Here is a 17834-nt window from a genome sequence, read left to right as displayed (position 1 = left end):
AATTTTATAAGTTAATAATCTAGGCCAATGATTACAAAACTAATACAATAATATAAAATATAATTTAAAATATTCTATAAATAATAAAAAAAAATTTATTATAAATTATATCCCATAAGTCTACTATCGTTGGTCACTTTTATAGCTATCGATTAGATAAAACTTAGAGATATAAGTTATAAATAATATTTATAAAAAACTTTTAATCTAATTTATGTCAAAATAATTCAATAATAAAGTAATAGCTGTAATAATTATTGATTATTGATCAGCAGAAAGAAAAACTTATATGATAATTGTAATTATGATGAAAAATAAATATTATTTCATATTTTCAAATATGTATATATGAATAACCAAATAAATATCCAAGAATAATAATTAAATTTTAATTTATCACATACAAAATTTAATCAATAAGTCATATAAGAAAACTATAAAATAAAATCATAATTTATATTTTATTTATTTATTTAAATTTCACTTAGAACCCTTATACTAGTCAATCTTATTTAATTGGGCAAATCTAGAAGTGATCTAAATATCTACGTAATCAAAAATTAAAATTAATCAAATCAAAAATTAAATTTTCTTAAATTTGATTCATATTTGATTGATCGAATCTAAATCTAATTAGATAATAAAAATACTGTTATAATCAAGTTCATTCAAAGTATATGATTAAAATAAATTAAATATGTTAATTTTATAATTAGAACATAAATCAAAATTTTAAACTTCATAAAGGTAAAATTGTAATTTTGTTATAGGATATATAATGAAAATTTATAATTTCTAAAGAGCATGAATGGAAGATAAAAAAATTATGGATAAATAAAAATTTCTCCATATATGAAGGGTAAAAATATCTATTTTAAGACAAAACCCTCATTCTTTATCTTGTGATCACTGTGTGAGATGTAATCGCTGCTTGGCAGGGTGCAATTGCCACCTAGAACGTGATGCAACTACCGTGGTGCACAACCACCACCTATGCAAGGTACCATAGTTGTTGTGCGAGGCACCTCATACACGTAGCCTCTGGCATCCAATTAACGTTGACGGTTGGTAGCGGTGTTATTGCAACCATCGTTGGCAGCGGTGCTATACTGCTATAGCCCATGATTAGGCAAGTGACCAGCGGAGGCCGTTACTCTCAATAATACTGTCGCTTATAGTAAGTTATCGATAGTAGCCCATCGATCAAATACAAGAAACCTTACATTACTTGCAAGCAAGCAATATGATATACTACATAGAAAGGCATATCGACAATACCAACAAATTGTTCATGTAATGTAAATAAAAATGATTAATACATTTTCATGAGTCAAGGGTACTAATAAATAGATTTAAAGTATTTGATTTTAAAATCATAGATACCAATTATTAACATGAAAACCATAATATGCTATATTAAGCAAAAGACTTTAAGGCCAAAAATCTGAAATCAAATAATAATATATTGAAGATTACGATAAGTACTATCACGAACGGTCGTCACGCACTCGTAACAACTCCATTCAACGAACCGTTCGTCGCTCACACCTACATGTATAGCTGCTTGACAGCATGTTTTCTCTTGGTTTTGGGTCATTTTGCTTGTAAAAATGTAAGTTCGAACAAGCTGTAGTGTTACAAAGCGACCGCTCACCGAACCGAGCAAAACAGCCCAAAACAATTCCATTTTCACGTGCCGCGGGCTGATTTCTGGAATTTTTCTCCGCTCACCAAAACGTCAGCCATCTCAGCCTCTTTGAACCCCCCGGGTGGCATAGGGCTGGATGGGGCTTCGGATATATACCGGGCGTTGAACACTCTTTCGCAAGTTCGCAAGTTGCCTTGACGGGAACTTGTTGTCGCGCTCGGGACCAGGTGAGCGGCTGTTTGTGGGCTTTTAGCTATTCGTTCAACCTTCTAAAGCCCTTATTTTCCCCCTCTCCCTCTTTTCTCTTATGCTCGCAAGATGCTCGCTGAATTGCTTGTAAAGCTTCCCCTTTTCGCGAGACGTCGGGACTTGTCCGCCACTCGTTCTTTCAAACTAATCAACTTTCTCTTTTTATAGGTCCTTCGGGACCTACGAGAGGTTACAATTGGGCTGATCCTTGCGGAGCAATATCGCAAGGGTGAAGCGCAACTTAGGCAATGCAAGCTAAGTTCGCGTCTTTGGCCATAAGGGTGCCTCGCGCCTTAGGCAATTCCAGCTAAGGCTGTGACAGTACATTGTTCAAAAAATCTTTTCTCCGATTTGTGAGCGCACCATCGTCGGATCCAAGATCCATAGTGATATCGATCTGTATGGAAAACTAGACTCATCTTCTTTCTCTTCATATCATTCACAGGACTAGTATGATAGATGAATTTAGGGATAAAAAGAATATGGGAGAAGATATAGAATCTCTCATTAACTAGTTCACATGACCGGGGGATGTAAAAGAAGTTCTATAATATCTCAATCATAATTCACACATTCACATACCCGCATATCCTATATATTTATAGGCAATAACAAAGAGTTTAGAATAAGTAATTATAAGAGTTCTCTCATCAAAGTCATAACCTAATAAATCATATCATAATTGAAGTTTTTTATTAATTATTAATCATAATCAGAATTTAATCATATTCATAATATATCTTATCTAATTAGATATGATCATATAATTGAATACAATAAAAGAGTGGATAATTGTGAAAAAAATCAACTAGATTAACTAGTGGAGAATGATAAAAAGCAAGGGTGATACTTACGAAGATTGGTTAAGGAAACCTCTAAAATTACTTGAATGCTTTTATTTTTCTTTTATTATGTCTCGAGATAAGTATGACTTAATTTTCCCTTGCTACTCGGCAAACTTATAGAAAAATTATATTTATCTTCCATAAAAGACTCCACATGTAACATCTTAGTTTGTAGAAGAAGACAAAGTTGACCCAACTATATCTACATCAGTTAAACATAAAATATTTTTAAAAATATGTTTTATTATATAAAATATTCCTTCTAATCAAATTAAGGGGATCATATATATAAAGTTAATTATGATTATCGAGGTTTAATCAATTCTCACCCATCTTTAGACATTGATCTTAATACAAATCAATTCGGCATCCGATATCCAAAGACACATCGAGCAAATTCTAAAACTCGTAATGCAAGTTGGATTAGGATAACGAGGCCAAGTCAAATACTCCTAGTCTACTATTAATATATTTTTCTATCACTAACAAGTATACTTTATACAATATTTATACGAGTTCATATTATATTTTCGTGAACTCATATTTAAATTTATAATATTTTTACTTAATTATATTTTAATATGATGTTAGATTTTTAACTCATGTTTTAAGCACAAAAATGAGTAGTATAAACGGTTAGATGTGTAGATTACATCCAATAGCAAAAATATCTTTGTCCAACCTTTAAATTTACAAAAAAAAACATCTTGTATATTATTTAATATATTTTTTTATAAAAAAATTATTTATAAGCCCCAAGTATATAATTGGATTTAACCCAACAATAATTATGTAGTGGACTCTCATGTCATCTCTGTCTTTTTTTTTTCTTTTAATTTTTTGAAGATTTTTTTTTTTCTAAAAGCGATTTCTATAGAAAACCCGACATTTTGGTGATCTCTAAAATAACACCTCCCTTTTAATATGTTATATAGACTGGTCTTAATTATAGAGGCAAATGCTGTTGAAAAGCATCCTATATTTGTTTTCCAGAATGAGACCGATTCATGAGCAAATAAAAGTTTGGGTCTATTTTTCAATAAAATTATATAGTGTAATCTTATTCCAAACTATATTATCTGACAATTATCCAAAGTTACTAATAAGTATTCCTATGATAATAATAAAAAAAACGTTATGAATAGGTAAAATCAAGTTTCTTATTTTGGATAATTAAATAAGAATAGGTATGACTTCCAACAAAAATCAACATGATTAGCGTCCTGGGATTTCAGATCTCAGATATCTATATATGAACGAACCCATTCTAATTATAACAATTTTTTTATATTTATTGTCATAGGAGTACTTTTTTTTAATAACTATTTGTAGTTATTAAAATGTTTTGAATTCATATAAAGTTAAGTCATACATGAAGAAACTAATAAATAAATAAGAATAGAATAACCCCATTTAACATAGTATTATTAGATATTAAAGACTTCAAATCCTGAAATCTACCTGAACCCTAATTGTTTTGTAGATTACATTAGTGTTTTATTCTGATATCTTTTATGGTTTTTCATGGATTCAATGTAATTTTATAGCATAGTATTTGCAGCTTACTTTTTTTATAAATTCACACTTATATTATCTTGAATAATTGAACAAAAATAATCTAAGTTCAAGGATTTAATATTACCCCTACCATACTTACATGGGCTGATTTAGTGTTATTTTTCTAGATTTTATGAACATTTTATTTTGGTAATTTTTAACTTTATTTATTTATTATTATATAAAATAGTTCACATAGTTATTGAATTCATAAAAGTTCAAGTCATATACTATTACATTATTTTTTAAAAAATAAGATTAAATTATCTTGATTTCAAATCCTAATATCGATCGAGAAAATATGTAAGCAATCGATAGATTTTATAATTTTGTTATTGATATTAGAATAGATAAGAACAATTGAAGAAGCTTTATTAAAGTAGCTTTAGCTTGAATATATTAACATGTCCTTATTTCCCTCGATAGAGTAGAGAGATTTCCTCGTATAATTGAGAAAATCATATATTATTTTGATTTCGTTATCCAAATCAGTATATGATCATCTAAATGTAATCTATTTCGTAAATATGTTTGTTATTCTGTTCTATTTTCTTTTAAACCTATTGTAACGTGACAAAGGGTTCGATGTACCATCAAATCTCAATATATCAAAAGATTCTTTACAGCTTTGTTATTGTCGTATACGATACTGATTTCGCTATCCCGATCATAAGATTATTGAAATATAATCTCTTTTAGTTGGATTCGGCAATCCGTTCTATTTGCTTTTAGACCCACAGTAATGCGACGAAGGATCGGATGTGACATCAAGTCTTGTGACCCACACGCATGCAAGCACAGAATCCATCGGTCGGCGTCAGCTCCAAGGCCGGGAAGGGAGAAAGGGAAATGGCGACATCGTCGACTGTGCACAAGCAGTAGCCGTGCTTGGACGCATCGATCAAGTGGGACGATGGCCGACCCATATCCGGCAACAAGCCTCCCATTTGTCACGAAGTAAGAGTAAAGCTTTCGATTCTTAGGGAGTGGAATATGGCGAGCCTCCCATTTGTCTTCTTGCCTTCGTCACAAAGTAGGAGAACAGCTTTTGGAAGATGACCAACTTTTAGGGAGTGAAATATGGGAATCCTCCCATTTGTCACCGATAAAGGGTTAAGCCTTTGGCAGACAAAATGATCATTTTTTTTAATGACGATATATCATATCCATCATTGAAAAATAATTATCCAATAACTATTTTAATTTAAAATATTAGTCTAATTATAAACTGATCAAACTGATTATAGTTCGAGGATGGATCCATCAAATTATTAAAACCTCAAACATAGGTTTTATAGTAGTATACCAAATTCACTTACGATAATTTTTTTTTTTGAAAAATATCATCTATCATAGTTAGCAAATGATTTTCGATAGATGTTTTATACCTTTCTTATGCAATAATATATGGAGTAGGGTACCAAACTAAATTATTTTTCCGGCCTAATGCAAATATCATGTAGGGTACCATACAAGTGACTCCATTAGCACTCTAATCCATCATCATTATTATCATCTAATCAGATTGTTATGAGATGAGCAATTTTATATGGACACGAGTGACTTTTCAATCCATCACTCCCCTCTTGCCATTTATCCAATATTATGTGTGCTATAAATATTTACCTACAACCACCCTTCGCAATCAAATTAACATAGTTATTTGCCCACCTGCATGTCGATATATCACCATCACGCATGCATTCTCATCGCAGGTGACTTTGTAGCTTTTCCTCCTCCCTTATTATAAAGCGTGCAGCATGTTTTGGTTTATTTTATGTGAGAATGATTTTTATCTAAATTCGATAAACTTCTCTTTATCTTAATCTTCGTGTAGATGATATATCGGGAGTTCGACATTACGTCGAATTGATCAAGATGTCAATAATATTTTTTCTTATCAAATTAAAATAAATAAAAAATCAACTAAGCAAGATTGAATCGTAAGTAAAATTTAATAAATAAATTTGATGCTAAAACTAACTCATAGAAATATTACATAATCCTAAAATGAAAGCCTGACTTCGGTATTTATCGTTTGCTAAATAAATAGGAAGACAATAAACAAATAGTAATTTTTTTAATTATTTCAGTTGGCAAGTTATGCAAAAGAATTTTCCAGACAGATCTCCTTTTGACAATTACATATTACTATAATATTTTTATTATTTAATAGTTATAAATTTCCCTTGTATTATTCTATTATTTTTATATAAAAAATAGAATGCAATGGGAGATTTAATATTATAGAATGGGAAGATTAAAGATGATCAAAAGTCGTCCCCGTTAGCACAGACGGAACGGTTGGTGCGACGGGTGGACGGATATGCTGATAACCATCGTGCCACTTAAGGCACGATTGGAGTTGCGAACCAGAGGTGTCCATTTAGAAGGTCACCCCCGGTACGTCCAGTCGCTGCTTATTGCGTGACCCAAGCAGCTGCACGGAGCGCTCTGGTTCATTGAATCCGGACGCAACCTCGGCTATAAAGAGGACGGGACCCCAAAATCCTCCCAAAGCATTGGACACCACTCCGGCAGACCACAGCAGCTCGCCCGACGACACCTGCACAGTCGAACTCCACGGCATCCTCCCCTTTTCGGAGGAGACCCACCCCATGGCGGCGCTGGAGGTGGCGGGGCTGAGGCGGCAGAACGAGGAGCTGGAGAGGGCGGCGAGGGAGGGGAGGGAGCGGGAGGAGGCGCTGCGGGGCGAGCTGGAGCGCACCCGGGAGCGGCTGCGGGCGGTCGAGGAAGCCGAGGAGCGACTCTGCGTTGAGCTGGGGGAGCTCGAGGCCGAGGCGGTGGCGCAGGCCCGGGAGGACCTCCTCCGCATCGAGACTCTCTCCCACCAGCTCTCCGCCGCCCGTGCCCTCCTCGCCTCTGCCGGCCTCCGCCTCGATCTCCCGGCGTCCGATTGATACATCCGTCCCTGCTTGATCTCTCTGTATTCTGTATGATTACGTGAAGCTTTCTATGATTCCGATGCAAATAGCGTAACTGATTGCACCTAAGACTCTATTCTTCCTTCCTTTGGTTATTCTCGAGCTTTATCCGTCTATAAAACAAAGGAGAGAAGTTAGCGCTATTGGCACTCAAGCCCTTTGACACTCGTTAATGGTGAACTTGAGGAATAGCTTATCAGTTGTTTTTATGTTGGCAATAAAATGTATAAAGTTTGTCTGTTGAATTACTCTCTTTTTTCTATTTTTCTTTGACGATTGTTGGTCATTAAGAGTCTTGTTTTCTATTTTCATAGACTAATATCATAAGGGTGTCGTAGGATTTTAGATAATGTCATTCGAACCACTAATAATATACAAATTTATAATTAAGAATGAAAGCTAAAAAGTAAATATATAAATTTATAATATACTTGGCTCATTAATTAATTGAGGATCCAAAATCTTATTAGATAAATTTCGAAATAAGTAAATTTATGATAACTTAAAATAATGTAAAGGTGACATGGATTGAAGGAACTTAATCCCAAGTCTAAATCTAGACGCTAAGATAAAATTTCTCTTCCACGAGGCCTTGAGGTAACGTGACGATGAGTATGACTTGTTAATTTGGAGGATTGTCTAAAAGATGCAACTTTGAGAATCGTATATAGACGGTCGCATGGGTTGCATGTCCTTTAACTGACGTAACGATGAGGAAAATTACATCTTGTCGGCCATATTGTAAGACAAACGAGTGGACAAGACACCATGATTTATTATTTAGTCGGGGTTACGTGAATTATTGAACCAAATCTGTAGGTTTGTAGATGGGATCATTTGAACATTTAGATGTAAAGCGGCTTTCTTGTGGTTTCTGACTTTTGACATGTGAGGTAGGGCCTTCACCCAATGGTGAGATTTGGCGATATGATGATTTAGTATTACCATTCTATTTTATTATATGAAATGTAAAGTAATTTTAAATTATATATATATATATATATATATATATATATATATATATAAACCAACTCAAAATAAAATAATGTAATATTTTAGATTATAATAATATCCAACCTTAACAGTGAAGGAAGAAAGTGCAACATCAATCATTTAGTTGGAGAAGAAATAATATCGATGTCTCTATCTCAGCCTTCTCAAAACAGTATCGTTATCTTTTGCACCATGATTTCTTAGTAGAGTGGAGCACATACTCGTATGACCGACTTGGTTCCATCGCCAAGATAACGACGAAACCATGCTCGATGTCAAAAGATGGTGATCATATGTTTGCTCCATTGCTACAACAACCTTAGGCTCAGATGATGCTATGCTATAAGAAGATATCTGATATACCTCTTTCTTTCTTAAGAAAGTCCATTAAGGAGAACCTAAAGGTTTCCTTCTCATCCACGAGGATGAAACGACCCCCAGACGAAGTGAACATGAAGAATTATTGTGTTTGCTTTACTATGAATCTTACTCTTTTGGCTTTTATTTCAAGCTCATGAAGCTCGAACGGCATACAATATCCTTTGACTCAGCATCGAAGGGGAGTTAATAGCATCACAACGGGTCCAGTTGATTTGATCCACAGTCAGGTGCAGGAATCATACGAGTACCAGAAACTCCAAAGATCAATTTTATGAGATTCTAATACTGATCCCTTTTCATAAGAACAAGTGGAGCAACATGTTAAATCATGTTGATCGAATAGTGAAGATGAGAATATGGGAGAAAGAATTAGATCCGAACCCTTAGCGTGCATCTCACAATTGAGTGTTGACACAAGGCAACATTGAGTATTGGTGATGAGATGCAGAACTTTTGGATGGATCCAATAAAATCTTATCTAATACACAGAGTCAGTCAGCTATAGCGGCTGAACCCACTTTTTATTATTTTTAGAATTATATATATATTATATATAATATTTGTGTAAACCTTTGTGGGTTTTTTATTGATCACAAAGGTTTTACCATTTACACAAAGTTCACCAATAATTGACTTTTGGAAATGATCACAAACGCTCTACCACTAATTTAAGGTCACCAAAAGTTGACTTTGGGAAAAGAAAACATCTATAACAAATAGGAACAAAAACACATATGGATGATTTTACTTTTTATAACAAATAGGAACAAAAACACAAACTTTAAAAGTTTATATTCTAACATTTGGAGGGATGTATAATATTAAAATTTATAATGATAAATACGTTGTTTCCACACTTTGCACTCATACGTGCTACCCTAAAAAATCAACGTTTCAGCTCAAAAAAATCAATGTACATAAATATATATTCATCATGTATTTGTACTTTTGTCTATATCTTGCTTTTGACTATACTGTATTTAGATATTTTGTTATTTCACTACGGGAATATACATATAATTAAGTTATCTACATTAATCTAATAATCCTTTTTATTTTAATAAACATATATAATTGCAGAACTCATCGAATATAATCTTTTTTCATGACATCCAATACGTTCTCATGATCCCTGGACATGACAACATTTTGTATATAAACATATATATATATATATAGTCAAACCAAGTCATACTATTTCTTTCTCAGCAAACCATATGTACTCCCTCATTGGCATCAAGGGCGGGAGATGGAGGTGGCAAGGCCATTGACGAGGGCGAGCGCGTTGCTCGACAGCTGCGCCACGTACACGACGTGGCTTCTCACCATGTTCTTGACCTCGCCGTCCATGGCGCCGCCGGCGAACCCGTCGACGCAGGTGTCCTCGTCGGTGAGCGCCGCGCTCACCCACGTCTGGATGCTGTTGATCTGGTACGCCGCATTGCGCCCCGCCACGTGCCCCATGGCCGCCAGCGACTCCCGGAGCTCGTCCACCGAGTCTCCCATGGTCTCCAGGCAGTCCTTCACTGCGGCCGCCACGCGCGGCGCCATGCCCCGGCCGGCGATCGACCTCGACATTGCGGCCGAGGCGGAGCGGGCGCCGGCGAGGCTGACGGAGAGGGCGACGTCAGCGAGCTGCACGGGGCTGGTCCGGATGGTGCTGGCGTAGGACGAGAGGGAGCTGAAGCAGAGGTCCGGGTACATGGTGGCGGCACAAGAGGCTCTTATGAACTCTGTGCTCTTTGAGTCTTGAGGAGCCACTCTTGCTCCATTACAGGCTTTCAAATGGACGCTAAACAGCAGGAGGAGCACACACAGGCAGCTCAAGGAACCAGTTGTGGTGGCAGAGTTTCTGTGGCACTCCATACTTGCCTAGGGAGGAAGAGGTGATGGCGCGTGGACGGGTAGAGACTGCTGCTTTATATAGCTGAAGAGGAGACGACTGGTGCTGTTTATACAGCAGTCTTAACTGAACGAGTCGTTTCGAGAAATTGGCTTGTTCTCAACTTGTTACGGCGATGAATGTGACAGCCAAACGGAGGAGAAAGCCATGAGATGAGACCTCGCGTGCGCGGGCTTCACGCCTGGCCTCGTGCAATCGATTGACCTCGCGCGCGAGACTTGCGCCTGATGCCGGTGGAGCAGGTAGGCGATTCCCAAGCGCCTGGGCCCTGCTCGCGCGGCCTCTCGGTGGACAGCGTGCGCGAGAGCCGCACCCGGATCATGAGCACGTCTCAACTGACTCGTTGTGTAACGCAGTGTGGGTCGGCTTCGTCGACGGCTCGCTGGCTACGTTATCCATTGCCCATCACATATTAATAATTTAGGACGAGGAACCATGATTATTTTTAAAAATAATAATTAGAATAAATATTCTTATTTTATCTGACTAGAGTAAACTCATAGGATGAAGATGTCATACCTCCATACATCTGATCTCGCATTACTCACCCATAAGATGAAAAAAGAAAACTTAATTCACTGACGTATAATGCACTTATCTCTTTTTATAGGTCCAAATATAAGCATAAGATCTGATGCACACAACTGAGCTCTATTTTCTGTGACAGGATTTCCTCTGTCCCATGTTCATCGCGAGTTCCTTGGAGATAGAGGATCTCTGTCTGCCGTGTGTCGATTGCCTCGTCCACTCTAATGAGTAGAATCAGTTAATATTGCTGGTGTGCGAGAGGCCTAATTAGCAGATGGTAGTTCTCGATACTGTCTTGAGTTTTTGAGCCTGTAATTGCAGAAGCAAGATGAACTCTGACAAAATTTCCCAACCATCAAGCACAATAACTAATAGCCAAATGGTATCAGGCGCCATCTCTGAGCAGTTCATCGTTTTCTAACTTGGAAGATTTAGGCAGCAGCTCTCTCTGGAGACAGATTAAAACAACGATCTGCAGCACAACACTTTGGACCATCAACATGTCAGGCAAAAAGAGTTCATCTGGACTTCCAGCTGAGAATCTACTAAAATGGAGTCAACTTACCGATTAAAGTGCATCCCTATATCTGAGATGTTCTGGTAAAACCTATAGAACAAAATACACTTGATGAGGGGATGAATGTGAGCCAAAATGTTTCCATGGATACGCTATATCTTTTAGCGCAAGTCATGGTAGTGAAGGCGAGTTCCAGGAACACAGAGTATAACAACATTTGTCAAAAGCGATAGTGAAGATTGCCTACTAGTTAGATGGATTATAAAATGCAGAAATAAACTAAACCAAGTAACAGAAAATGCAGAAGCAGAATGAATAGGAAGAAATTGAAAGAGACTTTTAATATTACTGGAGTTGAAATTAGTTCAGGTTCCCCTTTCAGAGAATTAGTCAGAAGATGTGGACCCACAGACGTGAAACACATGAAATAGTGAACACAGAGAAAACAACTTCATAAACATTAATATGAAAATAACACAAACATCTTTAAGGCATGTGTTAGTTCAAGGCTAAGTGCCAATTTATCTAATAAAGTCAAGAACAAATTTATTGGCTCGGCAACAATAAATTATTGGAGAAAGCTACAAGATCCAAATAGGGTGTTCATTGATATCAGCCATTTATCGAATAGGTACTTCATGTAACGTGCACAGATATTGATAAGTTAGGTATCAAATTCAGTAACACAAATAATCATGCATAACAATCCAGTTATCAAGATGCAGTTGGGAACTATAATGCCACAAAAGAGGAAGCACTAAGTCGAAGTATCCAAGCAGTTGCAAAAATTATTAAAAATAAGAATGAAACGAAGATATATATATATATATATATATATATATATATATATATATATATATATATATATATATATATATATATATATATATATATATATATATATATATATATATATATATATATGATGTTGTACCCTCTATTTATACACATAACGAGAAAGGATTTTTCTCAACAGAGTAGTGATATTTTCTCATGTAGCTAGAGAAATCTCGATAGCTATCATGGAAATCTTAGCTGCTATCATGCCCCTACAAGATGGTGCTCCTGTCAAAGATGCTGACCTTGGACCGATGTGAGGAAAATAGTTTACAGGTAAGAGGTTTCGTGAGTGAGTCTACTAGTTGATCAGTCGAATATACGTGAGAAACACATAGCTGATGTTTGACAACTTATTCTCGTACGAAGTGAAAGTCGATGGCTATGTGCTTCATTCATGAGTGGAATACTTGATTGATGCATAGGTAAGTAGCTCCAACATTATTACAATATATTGTAGGAGTAGAGGTGGAGGTGATATCAAGTTCTTCGAGTAGATTCATGACCTAATTGAGTTCTACAGCAGCGGTTGCAATAGTAGGGTATTCAGCTTCAGTTGTAGATCGTGTAACTGTTTTTTACTTCTTAGAACTCCAACTGATTGGAGTAGCTCCAAGAAAGATAATATACCCTGACATGAATGTTTTGTTATCAAAGTTCTCTGCCCAATCAGCATCAACAAAGGCATGGAGATAAATGGGTGAGTGTTTACGAAAAAAAAGACCATGATTGAGGGTCCCATGAAGATATCACAATATTCTTTTAATTACAGACCAATGCATAATAGATGGTCGATGCGTGAATTATGATAATTTATTGACTGCAAATGAGATATCAAGGCGGGTGAGAGATAAGTACTGTAAGGAGCCAAGTACTTGTCAATATTGAGTTGGATTGGTGGCAAGGCTTCCATCATATAGTTTGAGTGACTCGTAAAGGAGTTATAACTGCTTTGGCATCTTGCATATTCGTCTTTGATAATAGATCTTGAATATACTTTCTTTGTGATTGGAAGAGTCCCGAAGACATGTATGTTGCTTTCACTCTCAAAAAATAACTCAAGGGTCCTAAATCTTTAAGGGAGAATCGATCTACTAAATGCTTGACGAATATCTTGATTTCCATTGGATTATTGCCCGTGACAATAATATTATCCACATATACCAGAAGATATATTATATTACCACTTTGGTGACGGAGAAATAGCGAGGTATCAGACTTGGAGTTGATGAAGCTAATTGATGTAAAAAAATGAGCCAAGTTCGGTGTACCAAGCTCGTAGAGCTTGATGAAGTCCATAAATAGTTTTTTGTAGTTTACAAACATTATCAGTGGATGAAGCCAAGAGGTTGCTGCTAGTGATATAGTGATAGGTGCCCAGCAAGCCAATCACGTGAGTGATGGCACGTGTGACTTGATACAGAATCTTTTTGCTTATTATATTTTAGCGTATATCACTTTATAATTATTACATATATATATATATATATATATATATATATATATATATATATATATATATATATTGTGATGTCGGTGGATTTGTGCAATGGGAATCGGATCGTGATGAGATCACGATAATGAGATCGATTCACCTTTAAACACATATCCTAAATAATCTCAGTCATAGGTTACTCGAGAGGGACATCGTGATAATCGGACATACTGGTGTGCTGTATACTCGTTCATATGATGGATGCAGCTGGTCTCATAGCTGCTCGTGTAGGGACACTAGGGATACAATACAGGTGCTCATTGGAGAATGAGTGTCGATAGAGGATCATCCACTCTCGGCGTCATGAGAGGAATATCCCATGTGTTCTCGCTCAGACAAATCCTTGGCCAGGGTCATTCAGGTTGAGAGAGAAAGAGTTCTCCGGGAGAATCCGATTAGAGCGAGACTCGAGTAGAAACCGTATGGGTCTGACAGCACCATGCTCGATATACGATCTCTGGGATATTAGAGGGATGAGGGACTATAGGTACACGATAACTGAGGATAGACAGGTCCAATGGATTGGATTCCCCTGTATCGTATGGGGACTACGGCGTAGTGGCCTAGTACGTCCGTAGTCGATGAGTCGAGTGAATTATTACAGAGATAATAATTCACTGAGTTAGAAGGAGTTCTGACAGGTATGACTCACGGCCAGCTCGATATTGGGCCTAGAGGATCACACACATATGGTAGGCATTGCGATGAGTAGAGGTTCGGATATGAGATATCCGACGGAGCCCTTGTCTTATTGGATGCAGATCCAATACCCACTAGGGGAGGACCCATTAGGGTTTGACAGGGGACCTCTATAAATAGGAGGGATTCAGAGCCTCATAGGCTAGAGCCTTTGCTTGCCTCTCCTATTCTCCTCTCCCTCTCCACCTCAGAGCAGGCCTGGAGTTTTGAGGAGCGTCGTCACAACCCTACTGTGTGGATCACCGCTAGAGAGGATGACGCTTGACCTCCTTCACCATCTCCTAAGGATCTGCAAGGAAACAGGGATATACGATCTCCCTAGGTAACATAATCTACTCTATACGCAGTTTTAAGTTTCGTGGATTTTGCGCACCAATTTTCGTACGACGACGAACATCTCTTTGGGAATCGGGGATTTTGTTTTCTTGTTCTTCCGCTGCGCATATGATGTTGCCCCCAAGATTTCCCAACAGTTGCTACATAAAGACATTATCAACGAGGGTTCCCTGTAAAAAAAACATTGTTAACATCGAGTTATCATAAATGCCAACCTTTTGAGATGTCAAACTCATAATAAGTCGGATTGTTGTAGGTTTAACAATGAGACTAAATGTCTTTATAAAGTCAACGCCAAGCCGTTGATGAAATTCTTTGGCCACTAGACATGCTTTATATCTGGCAATGGATCCATCTGGGTTCCGCTTAATTCGAAAAATTCACTTACACCCGATGATATTTTGTGTGGGATAAGAAAGCGACCATGTAGAATTATGGATAAGGGCATCATATTCTTCACACATTGCTTTACGCTAGTATGGAGATTTTTGGGCTTGAGTAATTATGGTAGGTTTAGTGACCTTTGACGAGGATTTTATGATAACATATAGGTCAAGGACTCGTCGTGATTTAAAGATACCACTTTTGGAGCGTGTTGTCATTGGATATCCAAAGGCTATAGGGTATGTTGTAGGTATAGGCGGTAGAGACGCACTGGCATTGGTTAAGGTACGCTGAGGGATGTCAGTGTCATTAGTCCCAAGAGAGGATAAAGATAATGGTTGTGTTTCCGAGAATAAGAGTGAGGAGCTGTTGAACCGGGAGAAGAAGAGAGTGTGGATCCAGAGGAGAAGAACTGGATGGTGTTGTGGGAGACTTGGTTGACGGGATTGACGGTGTACTCCAATGACATATATTTATGGGAGTAGCTCGAACAGCATGAGACTTAGGATTTTGAAATGGAAAGATAGTCTCTATAAAAATAATATGCCAAGATATAAAAACTTTTTGAGATTAGGGTTCATAGCATCGAAATGCATTATGTGTAAAAGAGTAACCAATAAAAATGCAAGCTTAGATTTTGGTGTTATCTTATGTGAGGTAAGGGACGAAGCCATGGATAACATAAACAGCCGAACACTTTGAGTTTATGAAGATTAGGGGATTTATGAAATAGTTTTTCAAATGATGACTCGTATTGGATGACTGAAGTGAGCATACGATTGATGAGATAAATGACAGCTTGAAATGCTATAGTCCAAAAAGTTGATGGCATGAAAGCTTGATGTAAGAGTGTGAGACCAGTTTCAACTATATGGCAATATTTGCGTTCAACAGAACCAACAAGTTGAGGAGTATATGGAGGCAACTTAAGGTGTTGTTGTATACCATAAGCAGAGAGACAGGATATGAGAGCTTGATATTTATCGCCACCATCGGAGTAAACTATTTTAATTGTAGACTGAAAGAAGTTCTCGACCAATCTTTTAAAGTTGGTAAAGATTGTTGAAACATCATATTTATGATAAAGAGATTGGGGCAAGGGCCCAAACATAAGTATAAATTACTTCAAAAGGTTTAGAGTAGGATATAGAGGATATTCCAAAAGAAAGTTTATGACTTTTATTACTTAAACAAGCATCACAATGAGTGATAATGCTATTAGATGTAAGCATAGGAAAAGAATAATGAGAGTTTTTGCTGGATAAAGGATGAAGGATGACCAGACGATGATGCCACAAATCAGTTGGAGCTACGACATACGAGTAGGCAGTGGGCTGGGTGATCTGTGAAACTGATGATCACTCGTAAATGTTATCCTTATTCTGGTCGGACCAAGGATGTCCTCATACTCAAATTCTTGACAAGAAAAAAGTTAGAAAAGAATTCAATAGAAGTATTGTTTGATTTGCATAATTGAAAAACTTTTATATATTATAAATACTCAGTAATAGTAATTCTCTCTTGTTTTGTTTGCATGAGATTTGATAGGAAACTAAACAAATTAGTACGCGAATGATTTTTCAACGTGATTTGCAATTTGCACCGAGCTTCGACAATAGTATCATGTGAAAATATGAGTAGGGCAAGGGATACAACGATTGAAACTTAAATTACTTGAAAGATAGACGATCTTAAATTTATAGTTTGGATTTGATATTAGATGCTCCTAGAATATTAAGCACTACTGATGAAATGGACAGAATTATCGACGTAACCTAATAGATCATAGTTAAAGATTAAAACATTAAACACGTCACGAATGATAGTTACAGCCAATAGATCATAGTCAATGCCGCATGCTGGTCACATCCAAATCAAGTCACTTCTCTCTCAGTGGAGGCCCCTCCTCGTCTTTGCTGCGACTGCTCCACTGTTTGGTGTTGGGAAGGGTTCACTTTCTCAAGCAGTAGATGAGCACGATGCGGTCGTGAAGACTGCAAAGAGATCTGCAGTTCTGTGAGAAGTTCACAATCACATCAATTCACTTCTCTCTCAGTGGAAGCCCCTCCTCATCTTTGCTGCTGCTGCTCCACTGTTTGATGTTAGGAAGAGTTCACTTTCCCAAGCAGTAGATGAGCAGGATACGGTAGTGAGACTGAAAGCAGATCTATGAGAGATCTGCAGTTCTGTGAGAAGGCTGGGCTTCAAGCGACGGTGACAAGGTAGGCGGCGATCACCTCCTGTAGTGCTCCACCGTCGATCTTTAGAGCAGCGATCGGTGGGAGAGGAAATCTGCAGTGTGGTAGAGGCCAGAGATCTGCAGCAATTCTCTACCGAATGGGAGATGGCTGGGCTGTGTCCGCTTGATGGCAGCCTCCTCTTGCAGGGGTGATGAATTGAGAAGAGGCACTACGGAACCAAGGTGCTGATGTTTCTACAGCGATAGCAGCGGATCAGTGATGTCCCTGTGGTCGCTCATGAAAGGGACAGCAGCAGCCGGAGAGAGGCAGCCGGATT

General features: G+C 37.2%; 2 protein-coding genes across 2 annotated transcripts; one reads left to right on the top strand and one right to left on the bottom strand.

Annotated features, from left to right (window-relative positions):
- Positions 1 to 6808: 6808 nt before the first annotated feature.
- On the top strand, positions 6809 to 7492 carry LOC103985720 (protein RESPONSE TO LOW SULFUR 2). Its single transcript, XM_009403519.3, has one exon. The coding sequence runs from the start codon at positions 6918 to 6920 to the stop codon at positions 7218 to 7220; it is 303 nt and encodes a 100-aa protein (XP_009401794.2). The 5' UTR covers positions 6809 to 6917; the 3' UTR covers positions 7221 to 7492.
- Positions 7493 to 9779: 2287 nt separating this feature from the next.
- LOC103985722 (pectinesterase inhibitor 7-like) lies at positions 9780 to 10528 on the bottom strand. The gene has a single exon (XM_009403520.3). It carries the CDS (start codon positions 10482 to 10484, stop codon positions 9855 to 9857), a length of 630 nt encoding a protein of 209 aa, XP_009401795.2. The 5' UTR covers positions 10485 to 10528; the 3' UTR covers positions 9780 to 9854.
- Positions 10529 to 17834: the final 7306 nt, after the last annotated feature.

This window comes from Musa acuminata, chromosome BXJ1-5 (assembly GCF_036884655.1).
Source record: "Musa acuminata AAA Group cultivar baxijiao chromosome BXJ1-5, Cavendish_Baxijiao_AAA, whole genome shotgun sequence".
In the NCBI taxonomy this organism is placed as follows: domain Eukaryota; kingdom Viridiplantae; phylum Streptophyta; class Magnoliopsida; order Zingiberales; family Musaceae; genus Musa; species Musa acuminata.
This window is presented reverse-complemented; position numbering and strand designations above follow the sequence as displayed.

Excerpts from the sequence above, each read along its gene's own strand:
- LOC103985720 (XM_009403519.3), top strand. The coding sequence starts at position 6,918 with ATGGCGGCGCTGGAGGTGGCGGGGCTGAGGCGGCAGAACGAGGAGCTG.
- LOC103985722 (XM_009403520.3), bottom strand. The coding sequence starts at position 10,484 with ATGGAGTGCCACAGAAACTCTGCCACCACAACTGGTTCCTTGAGCTGC.